Source organism: Panthera onca, chromosome B4 (assembly GCF_046562875.1).
Source record: "Panthera onca isolate mPanOnc1 chromosome B4, mPanOnc1 haplotype 2, whole genome shotgun sequence".
NCBI classification, from domain to species: domain Eukaryota; kingdom Metazoa; phylum Chordata; class Mammalia; order Carnivora; family Felidae; genus Panthera; species Panthera onca.
Genome location: NC_138345.1, coordinates 124,325,742 through 124,341,764, shown reverse-complemented (window position 1 = coordinate 124,341,764; position 16,023 = coordinate 124,325,742). Strand labels below are relative to the sequence as shown.

At 35.9% G+C, this 16,023-nt stretch overlaps 1 protein-coding gene across 4 annotated transcripts in view; it reads left to right on the top strand.

Moving 5' to 3' along the window:
* Positions 1-16,023, top strand: part of SLC41A2 (solute carrier family 41 member 2) — a 119,593-nt gene that overhangs the window by 56,086 nt on the left and 47,484 nt on the right. For all 4 annotated transcript variants that reach the window (XM_078449534.2, XM_078449531.2, XM_078449532.2 and 1 more), the window contains 2 exons: positions 2,610-2,756; positions 12,393-12,540. In XM_078449534.2, coding sequence (XP_078305660.1) covers positions 2,610-2,756; positions 12,393-12,540 — 295 coding nt within the window. The remainder of the gene's footprint in view (positions 1-2,609; positions 2,757-12,392; positions 12,541-16,023) is intronic.

The window sequence follows — 16,023 nt, the reverse complement described above, 5'->3', positions numbered from 1 at the left end:
AAAGTTTTAAAAATTAACTACATTTGGAGCACCTGGGTACCTCAGTTGGTTGAACATCCACCTGTTGATTTCAGCTCAGGTCATGATCTCACAGTTTGTGGGATCAAGTCCTGCATCAGGCTCTGAGCTGACAAAATGGAGCCTTCTTGGGCTCTCCCTCTCTCTCCCCCTCTCTCTGCCCCTCCCCCCCAAAATAAATAAACTTAAAAAAAGTTAACTACCTTAAAACTTTTCAGTTGCAGTATCATTCTTTTTATTTATTAAGAACTTAAAAACTGAGAACAAATGGGGTTGATGGGGGGTGGGAGGGAGGGGAGGGTGGGGGATGGGTATTGAGGAGGGCACCTTTTGGGATGAGCACTGGGTATTGTATGGAAACCAATATGACAATAAATTTCATATATTGAAAAAAAATTAAATAAAAGAACTTAACACTAGAGAACTAGCTTATTATGAAATTATAATCATTTTTATTTTACAATTGTCATCTTCTTACCCTTATATCACCAGCAAGGTGAAAAATAGAAAATTCTCACGTCAGGTGATTATAAAACTGTTAAGCTAACTTTTTTGGTTAGGTTCTGGGAATTTAGAGAATCTTACTAAGATTAAGACTTGACTTCCAAAATATTTTCAAGCATTTTGTTTTGGTACTTTTATTAAGGGTAGTTTCTTGTCTATATATAGAATTACCAGAATTCAGTGGTGTTAACACTGGCCAAAGTGGGATGAAGTTAAGCTATTGGGAAATTAATTTATGGTTAAAAGAAATTTGGGGCACCTGGGTGGCTCAGTTGGGTTAAGCGTTGGACTTCGGCTCAGGTCGTGATCTCACAGTTTGTGAGTTTGAGCCCCGCAATGAGTTCTCTGCTGTCAGCACACAGACGGCTTCTGATCCTCTGTCCCCATCGCTCTCTGCCCCTTGCCCCCCTCAAAAATAAACACTAAAAAAAAAGTCAAAGCATTAGCTTCTTTTACCTTAAGTTCGTTTCTGTTTTCTAATCTTGCTTCATTTAGAAATAATTGTTTAAAAGCTTTCAGTAAAAACTATTGGTATTGCCTAGGATTTTCAAAATCATAAGAATTCAGACTTTTAAAATACATGTGCTTAAAGCTTGTTACTTTGAACAATGTGTGTTCTAATTTTATGATAGTTGGACATTTATATGTAGAGAGAGCAGATACTATTAACCACCTTTTGTAGGTGAGAAAACTGACTCAGGTAAGGTGACTTAACTAATTTCATCAGCTTGTTTGCAGAAAATCAGAATTAAAACCTGTTTCCTGACTCCCAGCTCTTTCTGCTGGCCCATGATGGCAAAATATTTGTTTTTAGCTGAAAAGATATGGAGGGCATCCTGTCCTGGGAGAACTTTCCATGTTGATCTTTAAATGTGCTGACTTTGAAAAAAGGATTCTATGTGAGCACATCTTGATTATTACATAATACATTTTAAAAGCTTTTCTATTGCTTTTTTTTTCTTTTTACAATGATATTATGGGAAAGGTAAGTCTATAGATTGAAAACATCTCCAGAACATAAGAGGTGAGAAATTATTTGAAGCAAGACAGAGATTCTACTTTTAATAATTGTGGCTTTATTGGGGTAGTAGAAAACATGGAACTAGAGTTAACTTACAAGCTCTGTGGCCTTCAACAAGAATTTAAGCTCTACTCCCAAGACCTCAGTTTTATTATCTATAAAATGAGTAATGCTAGAATAAAATCATTTTGAGTCATTTTCAGTCTAAAAATGCAGTGAGATTCTGTTGGTTTTTTTTTTTCCCCCTATAGCCATTTTTAGGCTTCCATACTGGTTTATGGTTAGCATATAAGTGAACTAATCTTAAATATTCTCTGCACTGCATCCTCTAAATGTTGGCATGAGAAAATCTATACAATTGAGTATGGATGTAAATGTTATCAATCCCCCTCCCCATTTGTATGATTCAAGAAAATAGATATTTAGGAGTATAAGTACACAGTCGTATTTTCATCTTCTGTTCTCTAGTTGGAAGTTCATAGACAGAAACTTTGGTTTTAAAGAATATCCTTTATAAAGACTGCTTTTTGTGTTCTGGTCTCCAGTGTTCAAATTTTAATTACTTCCCTCTTAATACTTCAACGATTTTAAATAATAAAATGAAGCAAGCATTCTGGCTACCACCATGTAGACAAAGCTGTTTTTGTTGGTCTTCTTCCCAATTGCTGTGCATATAAATACGAATCACCTTTTCTTTGATATTTTCATTCCTTATTTGAGGGTTAACATAAAATCTTTGGGTTTGGTACAAATATACATTACATCTAAGACATACATGTTATTAAATTTGAAACTTCAGCTTGAATGTTATTTTACAGTAGCTTTTCAGTTCTCTAAATGTTACACTGAACTTCTCAAATCTTCTATGATCCCTACTTGGAATTTGTTGAAAGGCATTTTGCCAGAGCATTAGAGTAAAATGTTTTGTTTGCTTTAGTCAGCTTATCTAAGCAGTCTAACTGGAAATGATGTACTCACTGTTTGTCTAGCTTTTATATTTCAGTATTTAGGGGATTGATTTTCTCTAAATCATAGCATAAAAAGTAATGAGTTTTCTTTCTTCCAGGAATAATAATGGTTGGGGTTATTGTTGGTTCAAAGAAGACTGGCATAAATCCTGATAACGTTGCTACCCCCATTGCTGCTAGTTTTGGTGACCTCATAACTCTTGCCATATTAGCTTGGATAAGTCAGGGTTTGTACTCCTGTCTGGGTAAGTTGACTTGATATTGAATATAATGTGCTATTCAGAGTCTCTTTAAATAAGTAATTGTTGCAACAATGCTGTGAACCCCTGGTGGCCTTCACCTGCAGTAGAACTCTGGTTGAGACTGATTAGAACAATAACTGCCATTTGTTGTATACCTACTATGTGTTGTGGTTCTCATATATTTCTTTTCTCACATTTTTTCTCTCTTTTTCTGGAGTTTAAAACTCTGTAAGATAAGGATTATCATCTCTAATTTCAGATGAGAAAATTGTGGATCGTAGAGGCTATTCACGTTACTCCCTACTGGTAGGAAAGTTGACCACGGGCCTAGTATTCTATGAATTCTGCCCTTTCGCTAAGTGTGTAGACAGTGAGGAGTCAACCCTCAGTATTCTGATATATGCATTGTACTAGTGTCCCAGGGCATAAGGTTAGAACAGTGCTTGAAATTTAGTGATTGTCCCCACCCCCCCATCAGAAACCAACATGGCAATTACTAACAACTAAAAAGTCACCATGAAAATGAGCCTGAAAGCTGTGTGAAGTTGGAGACATCTTATATAAGATTCCTGATAATAGTAATAGATTACATATGGAATCTAATGAATCCTTTTAATGCAAATTTGTACTTCGGGATTATTGTTAATGTAAATGAATATGATTTGTGAGCATTGGTTTAGTGCTAAAAGTTGTTTATGGTTTTATTTTTAGATGCCAAATTGAAAAAAGTAAAAGCGAGTAGAAACCCACAGAATTCTACAAGAAAAAAAAAAGATAGTTTATAAGCTGAACCAGAAGCAAACATTTATTCATATATCCTCATATGATCCATGAATTCTATACAGTTTATGGTATAAGTCTAAAGTACCTTTGGTTTGAAGAAGTAAGGATCTCATGTATGTTTTTGAACTAAAGAAAAGACTTTATTTAACCTAACAAAAGCAGGCGTTTTACTACTTTTGGAGATACTAAGGGAAGCTTTGTTTAGTATATAAAATTACCTTAAATTATTTAATGAGTGGCATGAAATTAGTCAATAAAACATGATGTATATGTTCAAGGAAGAGTCTTCTCATTTAGAAGATGACGTGTGTCCACTTGATGTAAGGTAGAAGACAATAAATGATCAATGACCTCCATGTAAGATCTTGTTCCCATAGGTCTTGGGTTTTCATTATTGTGAAATATGCAAGGAATGACGTGTGTGCAAGTGTGCTCAGGGTAATTAATGTTCAATCCTTCTTTCTCCCAGTCAAATAAAGTACAGAAAATGAGTAATGTTATTAAAAGGATAATCTTCTTTAGTTCATATTGTTGGAGTGATAACTGGTCATATTTTTCTCTATTATACAGTTTAGAAATTCATACTGAAGTCAAGGATTGAAACACTAGCTTTGGCTAGTTTTAGAGAACGTGACTTAATGTTCTTCACCTACCTTCTCTATTAGACTCCTTCACCCATTCACAGGCAGGTAGCTGGACGACTTGGAGGCCTCACCTCCCCGAAGGAACAGATTAACTGCATTGGGGAAGGAGGCGGTCATCAATAGGCTGGATCCCAAAAGAAAAAGGAGATGAATTAGGCATGGCTAGTGCCCCTTTCCCTAGTCTTACCAATTAGACCAGTCTCTCCCACTGTGAGGAGGAGGTGGTAAGAGAAAGGAAAGGGGAAGCACAAGGGGGTAAAGGGTTTCTTAGTATTATTCCATAGGTCTTGCCAAGACCCTTGAGGGTGGGGTGGGGATGGGGCTGGAAGGTTGGTAGTGGTTCTTGGATGGGTTCCCTTATATACACAAAAAGAAAGGTACGTTATTTTCAGACTTGGAAACCTAAATTAACATGAAGTCAGTTGTAACACATTTCCCAGCTGCTGGTATCTCCTCAATCGAAGTCCCAGTAGTAAGAAAATAAGCAAGAGAATGCTATTGAAGAATGTCATAACAAATATTACAATTGTTACAGTGATACAGACTTAACATTATGATATTGCAGAAGATAAATCAACTTTTGGGGAAAGTAATGTGTACTGACTTAAAGTGTGTGTGTGTTTTTTTAAATCACTCGAGTGATGAACTTCTTACAAAAGACTTAATCATGTGTTACTATCTAAAGCTTTCACTATTTTGAGGGTTGTATGTGATACATTAGTAGTTTAGATGAATAAAAAAAAGGAAAATAGAATGATTTCTATTTTGAGAAGTAATTTTATTGTTAAACATTGCTTAGGCTTTTCTGGGCCTTTACTTGTCTTGTGAAAGTTAGCTGAAAGTAATTCAAGATGAATTAATCAAAATAGGTTCTTTACATTTTACCTGTCACTTATTTCCCTGAAGTGCTATATATATATTATATATATATATATAATATATATAATTATTTTTATATATAAATAATATATATATAATTATTTTTATATATATATTATATATATATAAATATATATATATAATATATAAATATATATATATAAATATATATAATTTTTTTTTTTTTTTGATGGGCTGCTGATTGATTCCATAGTTGATTTAACAGTGAAGGGTTTTTCTGGGGTCAGTGTTGGATTATAACATGTCTACATTGTGAGCACTAGGGGGCATCATAAGATCATTATAGTATTTGTGGTATTCAGGATATAAAGATTAGGAACAGTCTCGTTTAAATTCTGAGGCCCCATTCATCCTGCTGAGATACCTGATTCTTGGAAACAAAGTTTAATTCTTGAGCTACATTGGAAACACTTAGCAGTCTTTAGAGATAAGAGGATTTCATGGCAGCCCTGGGCTTCTGTTACGAATAGAGGCCATGGGTTCCATAGGTCCCAAAGAACTGACTGGGATGTGAAAAAAGCCTGAGTTAGTTCCCCACCTCTAATTTTGGATACTTAGAAATGACTTTGAACAGCTCCCCTCTTGTCTTCTTTGTTTTGATGCATGTACTGAAGCTCACTCTACATTAATTCAATGTGTTACTTTTCCTTTGGTCCTGATAAAATTTGCTGATTTTTGATGTTCGAAGTAAAGACGGGATTTTCCCTCTTTTTACTGCTTCAGTTCTCCCCTAAAAGGACAAAATGAGCCCAGAGCTTTGTTTGTTCCTATTGACTTTATTTTGTGTAGTCACCTAAGTTTTTGCTGCTCATTTAACAAAGTTGAAATTTTATGTTAGCCTGGTGTTTAGGCCTCTGGGAGTCAGCAGAAACTTTCCTGTGATTGTTACTCCTGCCAGACTCAGCCAGTACCAATTCTCATACACTGTCCATGATTTTTCTCTTTTCTTTCTTACATCATTCCCTTTCCCTCCGTTAAGGCCAGTCAGTTTTCATTTTTCAATGCTAAATTCATACGTGTCCCTAATGTTAACTGATCTTTTCCTCCTCTGGATTCCTGTAGCATTACACTGATATTTCTAACATTCTTTGCATTTTATGGATCATTATAGCTTTTTGTGCATATGGTATTAAGGAAATATTGGAAGAATATCTTGCCTTAGCAGAAAGTATCAGGGGGATTAATATCCCTAAGGAAAAAATTTAAATGGCAGAAAATGGCTAGGAAAGATCTCGAAATGGAAGAGAAAATAGAAAGTTAGTTTAGAAAGTAATCTAAGCTCTGGACTATGATATGCTTTGGTATGACTTGCTGAGAAAATATAAAGGTATTTATTCATTCACACAGTAATGTTTGAATAATAGTAACTTTTGAAAGCTATTAAAAGAATAATGTTAGGCCAGTAACCGAAACGTCTATACACAGTGATTGTTGCCCTCTCTTTCTTGTTTGCATACTTTTAAGAGGATTTTAAAAATGTTTATCAGTTGTTTATAACTGCATGGCTATCTAATTCTTGTATGTACGTGATTTTACTGATTTGAGAAACTGTCAACTTTTCTTCTTTAGACAAGATTTGAGCACAATGTTGACTGATTTCTCATTCTCTGAGGTTAACTTTTAAAAGATGGCTTAGTTGGAGCCATAAGGACAATAACAGTCAACCTCAGGTTGCTTCAGTCTGGAAGCTAACAGGGATGCCAGCTAGTTATTTACAAGACGTTCTAGAATATCATGGCCTTGCTATGAGTGGTGATATGAGTAGAATCTAAATCTGTCTTGCCTGTCACTCTTCTTCAGGTATTTTCAGCACCGTCTTGGTTTAGAATGATTACTGGAAGGTCAAGTTAGTGAGAAAATTCTGATAGTTATAACAGAGGGCATTTAAAAAATCAGCAACTTACAGAGCCCATTGCTTTGTTGCTCACGCAGAAACAGGTGCCATATAAAAATGTCACTCAGAGCAGTTACATATTTCAAAAAAATTTAGGGTAAGAATAATGGATGTTATTAATGAAGTTACGTAACAGTAGTTGCAAAATGCCACCAACAGTCTAATAAAAGGTGAAAGCCATGAGTCCAAAAGGTGGCTGTTATGGTTGGTAGTTCAGTGTTACAGCAATTTGAACCACTTGAGCTGTGTTCATCCCTACTTTTCCCTGGTCAACTTATATCACAGGGTCAATACTAATGCACACAGACATTTATTGGGCTTCAAATTCTGTAGAGCTTTATCTGAACACCTGTGTTCATTTCCTATTGCTTCTGGAACAAATTACCGCCAACTCTGTGGCTTAAAATAACAGAAATCAATTTTCTCACAGTTCTGGAGGCCAGCAGTCTAACATGACTCACACAGGGCCAAAATCAAGGTGTCCGCAGGGCTGGTTACTTCTGGAGATTTTGGGGGGAAATTCCTTTGCTTGTCTCTGATCTTCTGGCATTTTGGGTTCACCCTAATAGTCCAGAATAACTTGTGCATTTCAAAACACTTGACTTAATCACATCTGCAAAGCCTCTTTTGCCCTATAAGGTAATATCCATAGGTTCTAGGTTTAGGATGTGGATTTCAGCCAACTAAAACACCCATTGTGATCTACCCAGAAATTAATACAAAATATCATTTTGACTAGGATTATTTAAATGTATTTCCTATAGAAGGAAGACATTATTTTAGATTTTGGTATTAATGCAGAAGTTCACAGTTGGCTTTTAATTGACCATTTTTTCTCACCAATTGTGTCACTCATGGTTTTCTGAAAATAATTCCTTAATTTTATGACATCTTTAAAACACCAATATATCCCACAAAGAGAAGTGTTTTAGAGACTTCTCTTTTCTTATATTTAGCCATCAGAATTGGGTTAGATGTTAGCCAGGGAAAAGATAGGAAGGTCCTACATAATCATAATTTGGTGGGAATGGGCATGCTAGGTTTCTCAGGAAATTGAGATAGTAATGATTTATAGTAAATCAGTTTTAATAATTTTTATTTTATCATGGCTTTCCCACTTTTTTAATGTTTACATTTTCTTCGTACTTGGAGATACTTTTTAAGCTTATAAAATAGTTGCAAAAATTAAAATAGTATTAAAAATCTTGCATACCCCGGACTCAGATTCACTTAATGTTAACATTTTACCCCATTTACTTTGTTTTTTATTCTTTGTCTCTATTTCTCTATATGTTTTTATATATATGTATGTATATATTTTTTCTTTGTCTTTAGGACAGAGACTTTTTTTTTTTTTTTTTTTTTTTTTTTTTTTGAGAGATAGCACATACATTTGCAAGCTGAGGAGGAGCAGAGTGAAAGGGAGAGAGAATCCCAAGCAGGCTTGATCCACACCCAGTGGTGACGCAGGGCTTGATCCCATGACCCTGAGATCATGACCTAACCTGAAATCAAGAGTCAAGTGCTCAACCGACTGAGCTACCTAGACACCCCAGGACATTGACATTTTTGAAGACTGTAGTTGCCTCTCCTTTTTTTTCATTATTAGAATTTTTGAAAATTGGGATACAATTTATATTCCACACTGAATTAATTCACCTTTTAAAACTGTGCAGTTCAGTGGTTTTTAGTACATTCATAAGATTGTACAACCTATTATTAATAGAACCTATGTTCTATTCCAGAAGATTTTCATCACCTCATAAAGAAACCGTTAGCTGTCACTCCCCAGCCCCTGTGACCAGTAATCTATCTACTTATGGGTTTGCTTGCTTGCCTGTTCTGGGCGTTTCCCCAAAATGGATGACTTTTTATATCCAGCTTCTTTCAACGAGTATGCTTCACTTGTGTTGTAGCATGAATCAGTACTGAATAATATTCCATGTGTAAATATACCACATTTTGTTTATCCATTTACCATTCCATGGACATTTGGGTTCCTTCCACTTTTTGGCTATTATGAAAAGTGAACATTCTTGTACAAGTTTTTGTGTGAACATATGTCTTCAGTTCTTTTGGTAGTTACCTAGCAGTGGAATTGCTGGGTCATATGATAACTGTTTAACTTTCTGAGGAACTGTCCACTCATTATTTTTAGTTTATTTACTGAGAAGTTTCCGCCCACTTTGAAAGTTCAAGCAATGACCCTGGGGTTGAGTTGGTAGGTGCCTCTTTCTTTTGGAAGGCAGATGTCCTTCCAAAGATTTAATGTTGAGAAGAACTTAAAAGCTGAGCATAGTGCTCCTTTTTTGACCTAAAAATGAAGTACGAAGATGATCTGACCTAGCAGAATACTTCTTTTCATTTGTGTTTAGTGGATTTTGCCTTTAGTTTTCTGCTTGATCCTGTAAAGAGATTGTTGGCAACCTTAGTTGTTTTAAGAGGTTAGAATGCCTCCTAATTGGGATGGTATTTAACATAACATTAATGTTTAACATTAACATTGTTAATGTTTTAACAAGGAGAACTGGGAATCCTTTCAGTAAAGGTTTTTTTTTTTTCAACCTTTTATAAAAATTCATGGAGAAGATGACACTGTGTAGCATTCGTCATATTCCTGTAAATGGGAGAAAATATTTAATGGATTTTGTTAGCATAATTATTTTGAAGATGTGATCTAGATAAAGCCATGAGAAAATTTGGTTGGATATTAGTTTAATATTTATAGTAATTGTTTGTTCCTATCTGCTAGGAGAAAAAAAATTGAGTTTCTATCTAGTTCAAACATCTTTAGTCATAGGCAAGAAGATCTTTAAATATTTTAAGATGAGGAAATACAAAGTTCAATTAAAGATAAGAGTCTGGATAAGGATCGAAGAATTTTGTGAGATGCCAGAAAAATTTAGTAACATATAACTAAAATCTAGGACTATAAGCTACAAGGACCGTGAGTTCAAGGCTGTCTTTAAGGTATAAGGTGAGGCCTCTACTATACACAATAAGTATTAGAATCATTGAGAAGAATCCAGGAACGTCCTGGCTGAAATCTCCGATAATAGTAAAACCTTGGTCAGCTAAAATGATATTACCAAAAATGTTTTGGGGTGTCACTGTTTTAAGAAGGGGTAGGCAACTTGTATTCCTGGGGATATTTAGAATTGACTATAAAAATATTTGAGAATCAGACTCATGGTGTTAACAGTTTTATGCTGAAGAGGCAAAACATGGATTTTTTAATATACTTGTAACTTAACCCATTAGAGAAACACATCAGTCTTCTAATTCTGTCTTAAATTTGTAATTAAGTAATTGACTTATTCTTGTGATTTTAAATATAAATGTTCCCAAATTTTTATGCATTATACAAAATTTATGAAAACTTAAAGACTTTCTGTATTTGTACATTTAATTTGCTAGATTTATAAAGATTGTCATAAGTACTTGGAAACTTTTGAGAGACATGAGAAATGTCTAAGTACAACAGAGTATCTCAGAGTATTTAAGTTTGTAAATGTGACTAAATATTATTCAAACACTTAAAAATAATTTTTGGTTGGGTGCTACACATTGTGATGTAATACCATTAAGTGCTCAATTGTTTTGGTTTTCTTTACAGAGTGTTTAATTTTATTCTTGTAGGCAGTTAATTGTGGATTAGCTTGAGCCTTACAAGGCATGGTTTCAAGCTTTATTGGAGTGAATCTTGAGTAGACTTTATGCTAGGGCTGGCCCTACTACTAAGATGTGACCCTTCTCAGGTCTTTACTAAATCTTCTCAGTATTCAAAGAGGCCTCTCTTCTCTACAAGATTAGCTCTTGAATGACTTCCAGCCCTTTGTAAACTCTGGGAATTTTTCAGTTTACGACTCCCCAATTATTCTTGGCCTGGCCTTGTCGAGTTCACCCTATGCATGCTTAACTTAGTATTCAGTTCACAAGTTCTTTCTCTGAGAGCTTCCTCTTCTCTAGTATTTTGTCCTATAAATTCCTGCTGCCCTATCATCACTCTGCTTGAGTTTTCCCTTCCTGAGCTGTGATTTGGAATGTGCCTTAAGTCAAAGAGCTGAGGCTGTTATAGGGCTTATCTCATTTCTTTCCCTTCTCTCAGGGATCACAGTTTTGCAATGCCTGTTGTCTAGTGTCTAGTGTCTGAAAACAGTTCATATTTACCCATATCTATCTATCAATCTACCTCTTTCATTTCTGAAAGCGCTTAAAATTTTGTTCAGAGGTGATATATAGCATGTCCACAAAGCAAGACAAATAGCTAAGCTCAAAGTCAATGAGACAGAGAAGGATATTCACTTTATAGGAAAATATAACAAGAATGGAGAGACAGTGAATAGTTGTGATCAAGTAAAACAGTTTACCACAAAGGGGTTGTAACAAAGTCCTGGCAATCTGGTATCTCAGTGTGTTCCAAATAGCAAGATGTTAATGATAATGGCAATGATAATTATGACAATAGTAAGTGTTCAATAAATATTAGCTAGGTGCCTGGGCACTATTGTACTTACGTGTACTAATTCTCTTAAGACTCACAATAACCTCATGAAATAGATACTATTATTATTGCCATTTTATAGATAAGGAATTTGAAGTTTATAGAAATTAAATTTCTTGTCCAAAGTAAGTTGTCACACTTAGATGTGAAACTAGGTGGTCTGGCCAACCTGTGGTTAACATGGTGTACTATATTCTGTCTTAGAATATTAAGGGTTCTGAGAAGTGCAGCAGTGAAAAAATGTGTTTAACTTTATTAAACTTAGTTTTTCTATTTTATTTTGGAGCTTGGAACACTATTCAATATGGGGATATCTGTTATCAATTGATTGGCCAATACTCCTTGGAATGCTTGCACTATAAGATCTTTGTGGGTAAAAACAATATCCCATTTGACTCGAGAGTTAAGAGTACTAACTTTGGTGTCAGATTCCATTTCCCCCCAACTCTTGCTGTCTCTTAGCCATGTTCTTAAGGTCCAAAGCTTCAGTTTTCTTCATAAAATAGAAATGACAGTGTCTACCTCATATTTGTGAGGACTGTCACATGAGTTGATGTGTTGAGTTGAAAGTGTTTAGCACAGTACTTGGTAAATAATAGAAGCCAAATAAATGTTAGCTTTTTTACTCTTGTTCTTACTGTTTATTATTATTATTATCATTATTATTGCAATTCTCATCTAGCACAGATAGCTAATTCCATAAATGTTTGTTGAATTAATGTATTAGTTTTTGGTTACATTATTTAATATTTTTACCTTATCTACTGTTTTAAATTTGTTTGAAGTTTATAGAAAATATAGCACGTGAATATGTTGGATAACGTCCTATCTTCTGGGAAACTTCTACTTTTAATATCTACATTTGCTCCATGGTTAGAAGAGAGATTGAAATGTTGTCTCTTTTTTAATTTTAGAGAGGTATTACTACATTTCTCCATTAGTTGGTGTCTTTTTCTTGGCTCTAACTCCTATCTGGATTATAATAGCTGCGAAACATCCAGCCACAAGGACAGTTCTCCACTCAGGCTGGGAGCCTGTCATAACAGCTATGGTTATAAGTAGGTTAGTATTAAAATGTGTGTGTGTGTGTGTGTGTGTGTGTGTGTGTATCTATCTGTGTGTTCTATATGCCTGCATCTGTGTATACATTAAAACATCATTTCTTGGTTCAGGCATTTTATATACTCACATCTTTATTATCACATGTAATAGAGCTATTAGTCACAGGAGTTCTTGGAATGAGTAGACATACCTCATTTCGCTACCAGTTTCAAACTTTTCTCCAATCAAATCCTTACCAGACTGACGAGTAAGGTTTAGTGGTGTGTGTGTGTGTGTGTGTTAGCCTGACATTATTTATTTTTAACAGTAAGTTGCTCACATAAGTATCAGACAGCCTTAGAAATGGACGTACCATTTGACTACTTCTCCTTCTAGGACTTTGGCAGAACATAGGGATATAATTAAGGATATTTGCAAATGATTAAGTTGTACGGGTCCTCATCACAGAGGAACTTTTAATAACAAAAGAAGAGAGAGACCACCTTAGAGGTCTCAGCAACCAGGTAGTGATCAAATAAATTATGGTATAGTCACGAAATGGAATATTCGCTGCTAAAAATAACACTGCAATGTTTCTGTTAACATGGAAAGATGTTCATAATGCCTTTGGTGAAAAGAGCCAGCTAGAAAAGGGTATGAATTTCCTGTTAAGCATGGTATATTGACACGCATTTACTGTCTTCCTTCCTGAAACTACTAAAATGACAGTAATAGGACAGAAAAGCTGTAAAACCACAAAAGCAGAAGGGGAGCAGAGAGGACAGCAGGTGAGAGATTCAACAAAATTAGTAAAATAGGAATCAGATGGATGACTTTTAGCTGAACCGCCAGAATGGAAAAGGCTAAAGCCTAACCTCCAGCAGGGTGAGGGGACACCCATAGGAAGCGAGCTGATCTAAGCCTCAGAAACCCAGAAACGTGGAGAAATTGGAGGCACTAAGTACTTCTCAAAGCTGAAATGGAGAAGATTGGTTGAAAATTTATGTGAGAAACAATTAGACCCTCAAAGCCCTTCTCCAGCTTGACCACCCAAGTGACTGCCCCCTCCCACCTTGGCAAAAGACAAGAATTAACTCTGGAGAGACTAAATCAGAGAAGCTGTGGATTAAGCAACACCTGCACAAGTGAGGGTGTGGATTAAGCACTGTATGGAAAGTAGGATTAAGTGAAAATCTAGATGCCCAGCAGTGAAAACCCTATCCCACTTCTTTTTCTTTGCTCATGGAATGCTGGTAGTCAAGCCTATACCCCCAGGCAAAAAAATTAGAATAATTCCCTCCTGGGGTAACTCATCAGCACCAGAGAGCCAGAGAAACACTCGGTGGTTACTGACCCTTGTGGGTCCTTGAGTGAAAGAGCTACCTGACCATTCTTCACGAGGCTCACCTGCTGACAAGTGTGCTCTGCAGTGCCCTTTACAGAGGAGCAGACAGTAAAAGGATCACCAGACATTTGATTAAGGCTTCTAACATGAAAGACAGAGACCAGAAAAATGGCACTCAAAGAAAGTGCAGGGATAGTTGAAAGACCTCAAAAACTCTCATCAGTGCCCTTAAGCAATAGGAGAATCTATGGCATCCATAATGTAAGAACAGAATGTTCTAATAAGGAGGATTTGGAAAAGCAGGAAGAGCTCTTGGGAACGAAGAATATATATAAAGAGCAGAAACAAATAAGCAAACAAAAAACTGAGTAGAAAAGTTAGAAGACAGAGCTGAAGAAGTGTTCTGGAAAATAGAACAGAAAACAAAGAGGCGGGCAACTGGAGGTAAACAATAAGAAGAGATTCTTGAAGAAATAGTGCAAGAAAATTCCCCAGGACTGAAGACCACGGGCCTCCAGATTGAAATGGCCCACTGAGTACCAAGCACAGTGAATACAAGGAGGGCCCCAAATCATAAATTTACTATAAATCTCAAAATCTCCTGGAGAGAAAAGACAAGTTACATATAAAGCATTGGGAATCTGAATGATGTCCAGTAGCAACACTGGAAGTGATTCCTTCCAGAAAATTCTGAAGGGAGATTATTTTGAACACAAAGTATGGTTGCAGTATCAGCCAAATGGAAGAGTGGCATCCAACAATTTTCAGTCATGTAGGATCTCAAAAACTTTGCTTCCTATGTACCCTTTCATATGAAAGCTGGTAGAAGATACAGTCTATCAAAATGAGGAAATAAATCAAGGAAGATGACATGGGCATGAGGAAACCCATTCCATGAGACCATGTGGTTCATTTTTCTCTGATGTAGATTGCTTTTTTCCTGGAAGATTCAGGCAATAGGGTCCTATGAAATGTTGGGACTTTTTTCAAAGACCCAGTGTGGGAGATTGAAGTTCAGTTTGACAGCTGTGTATCAGGCCTAGAGGCAACCGTCCAGGTTGGCAGGAGGACAGTGGGCTCAAGGAGGAATGTCTCTAAGAAAAAAAAAGCAGAATTGATTGGTTGCCAGGTGACTTTGACTTATTCAGAGGCACTTCATTAACTTTGTTAGAAATTTGAGGCTGAATTAGTAGTAAGTACCTTAAAAATTAGGAAAAATATGGGACAGAGCAACAAGTAACAGTGGGGAAATCCAATGACACTTGGTGGTCCTGCTGTGAATAATGATTCCATTGTCACAATAAAGTAAACCCTAAATACTCCACCCAGAACTACAGAACCAAGTTGGCAGGATACCGGGAGGAAGGGGTTTATGAATGGTCTTAGTTGGAGAGAGAAGGGCAAGTGAGACTAAATCCTCATCCGTCATAGTGGAGGTCATTAGGTAAGTGTCTAAAATTAAAATCAAGAAATCACAGTATAAACATACTATCTGGAAATACGGAATTAAATGCCAGAGGAAACAGCTACAGAACTTGAAAAAAAATTTACTGGTGCAGAACAGATTCTGGGGGCAGGGGCCAGGGGCTATGTAATAGGCTTTGCGGCACTCTCACTTTTTAAATAATGTACATGTGTTTATTGGATAAAATCAAAATTTGATAAAAGTGAAGAGAGAACTACTTTTGCAATGTGGGTTTTCATTTTTAAAAATCTAAGTGTTTAAAAATGTCTGGGAGTCTAGCTACCAACATACTAACAGTATAACTCTGAATGATGTCATGATAGCTGATTTTTATTTTCTTCTTGTTTGTATTTTCTAATTTTTCTATATTTTGTTATCTGGGTCATAAAAACATTTTATTTTATTTTATTTTTTATTTTTTATTTAAAAAAATTTTTTTTAACGTTTTATTTATTTTTGAGATAGGGAGAGACAGAGCATGAACAGGGGAGGGTCAGAGAGAAAGGGAGACACAGAATCTGAAACAGGCTCCGGGCTCCGAGCTGTCAGCACAGAGCCCGACGCGGGGCTCGAACCCACGGACCACGAGATCATGACCTGAGCCGAAGTCGGCCGCTTAAGCGACTGAGCCACCCAGGCGCCCCCATAAAAACATTTTAAATGTGTTTTAGCAAATATTCATGTTACAGTCACA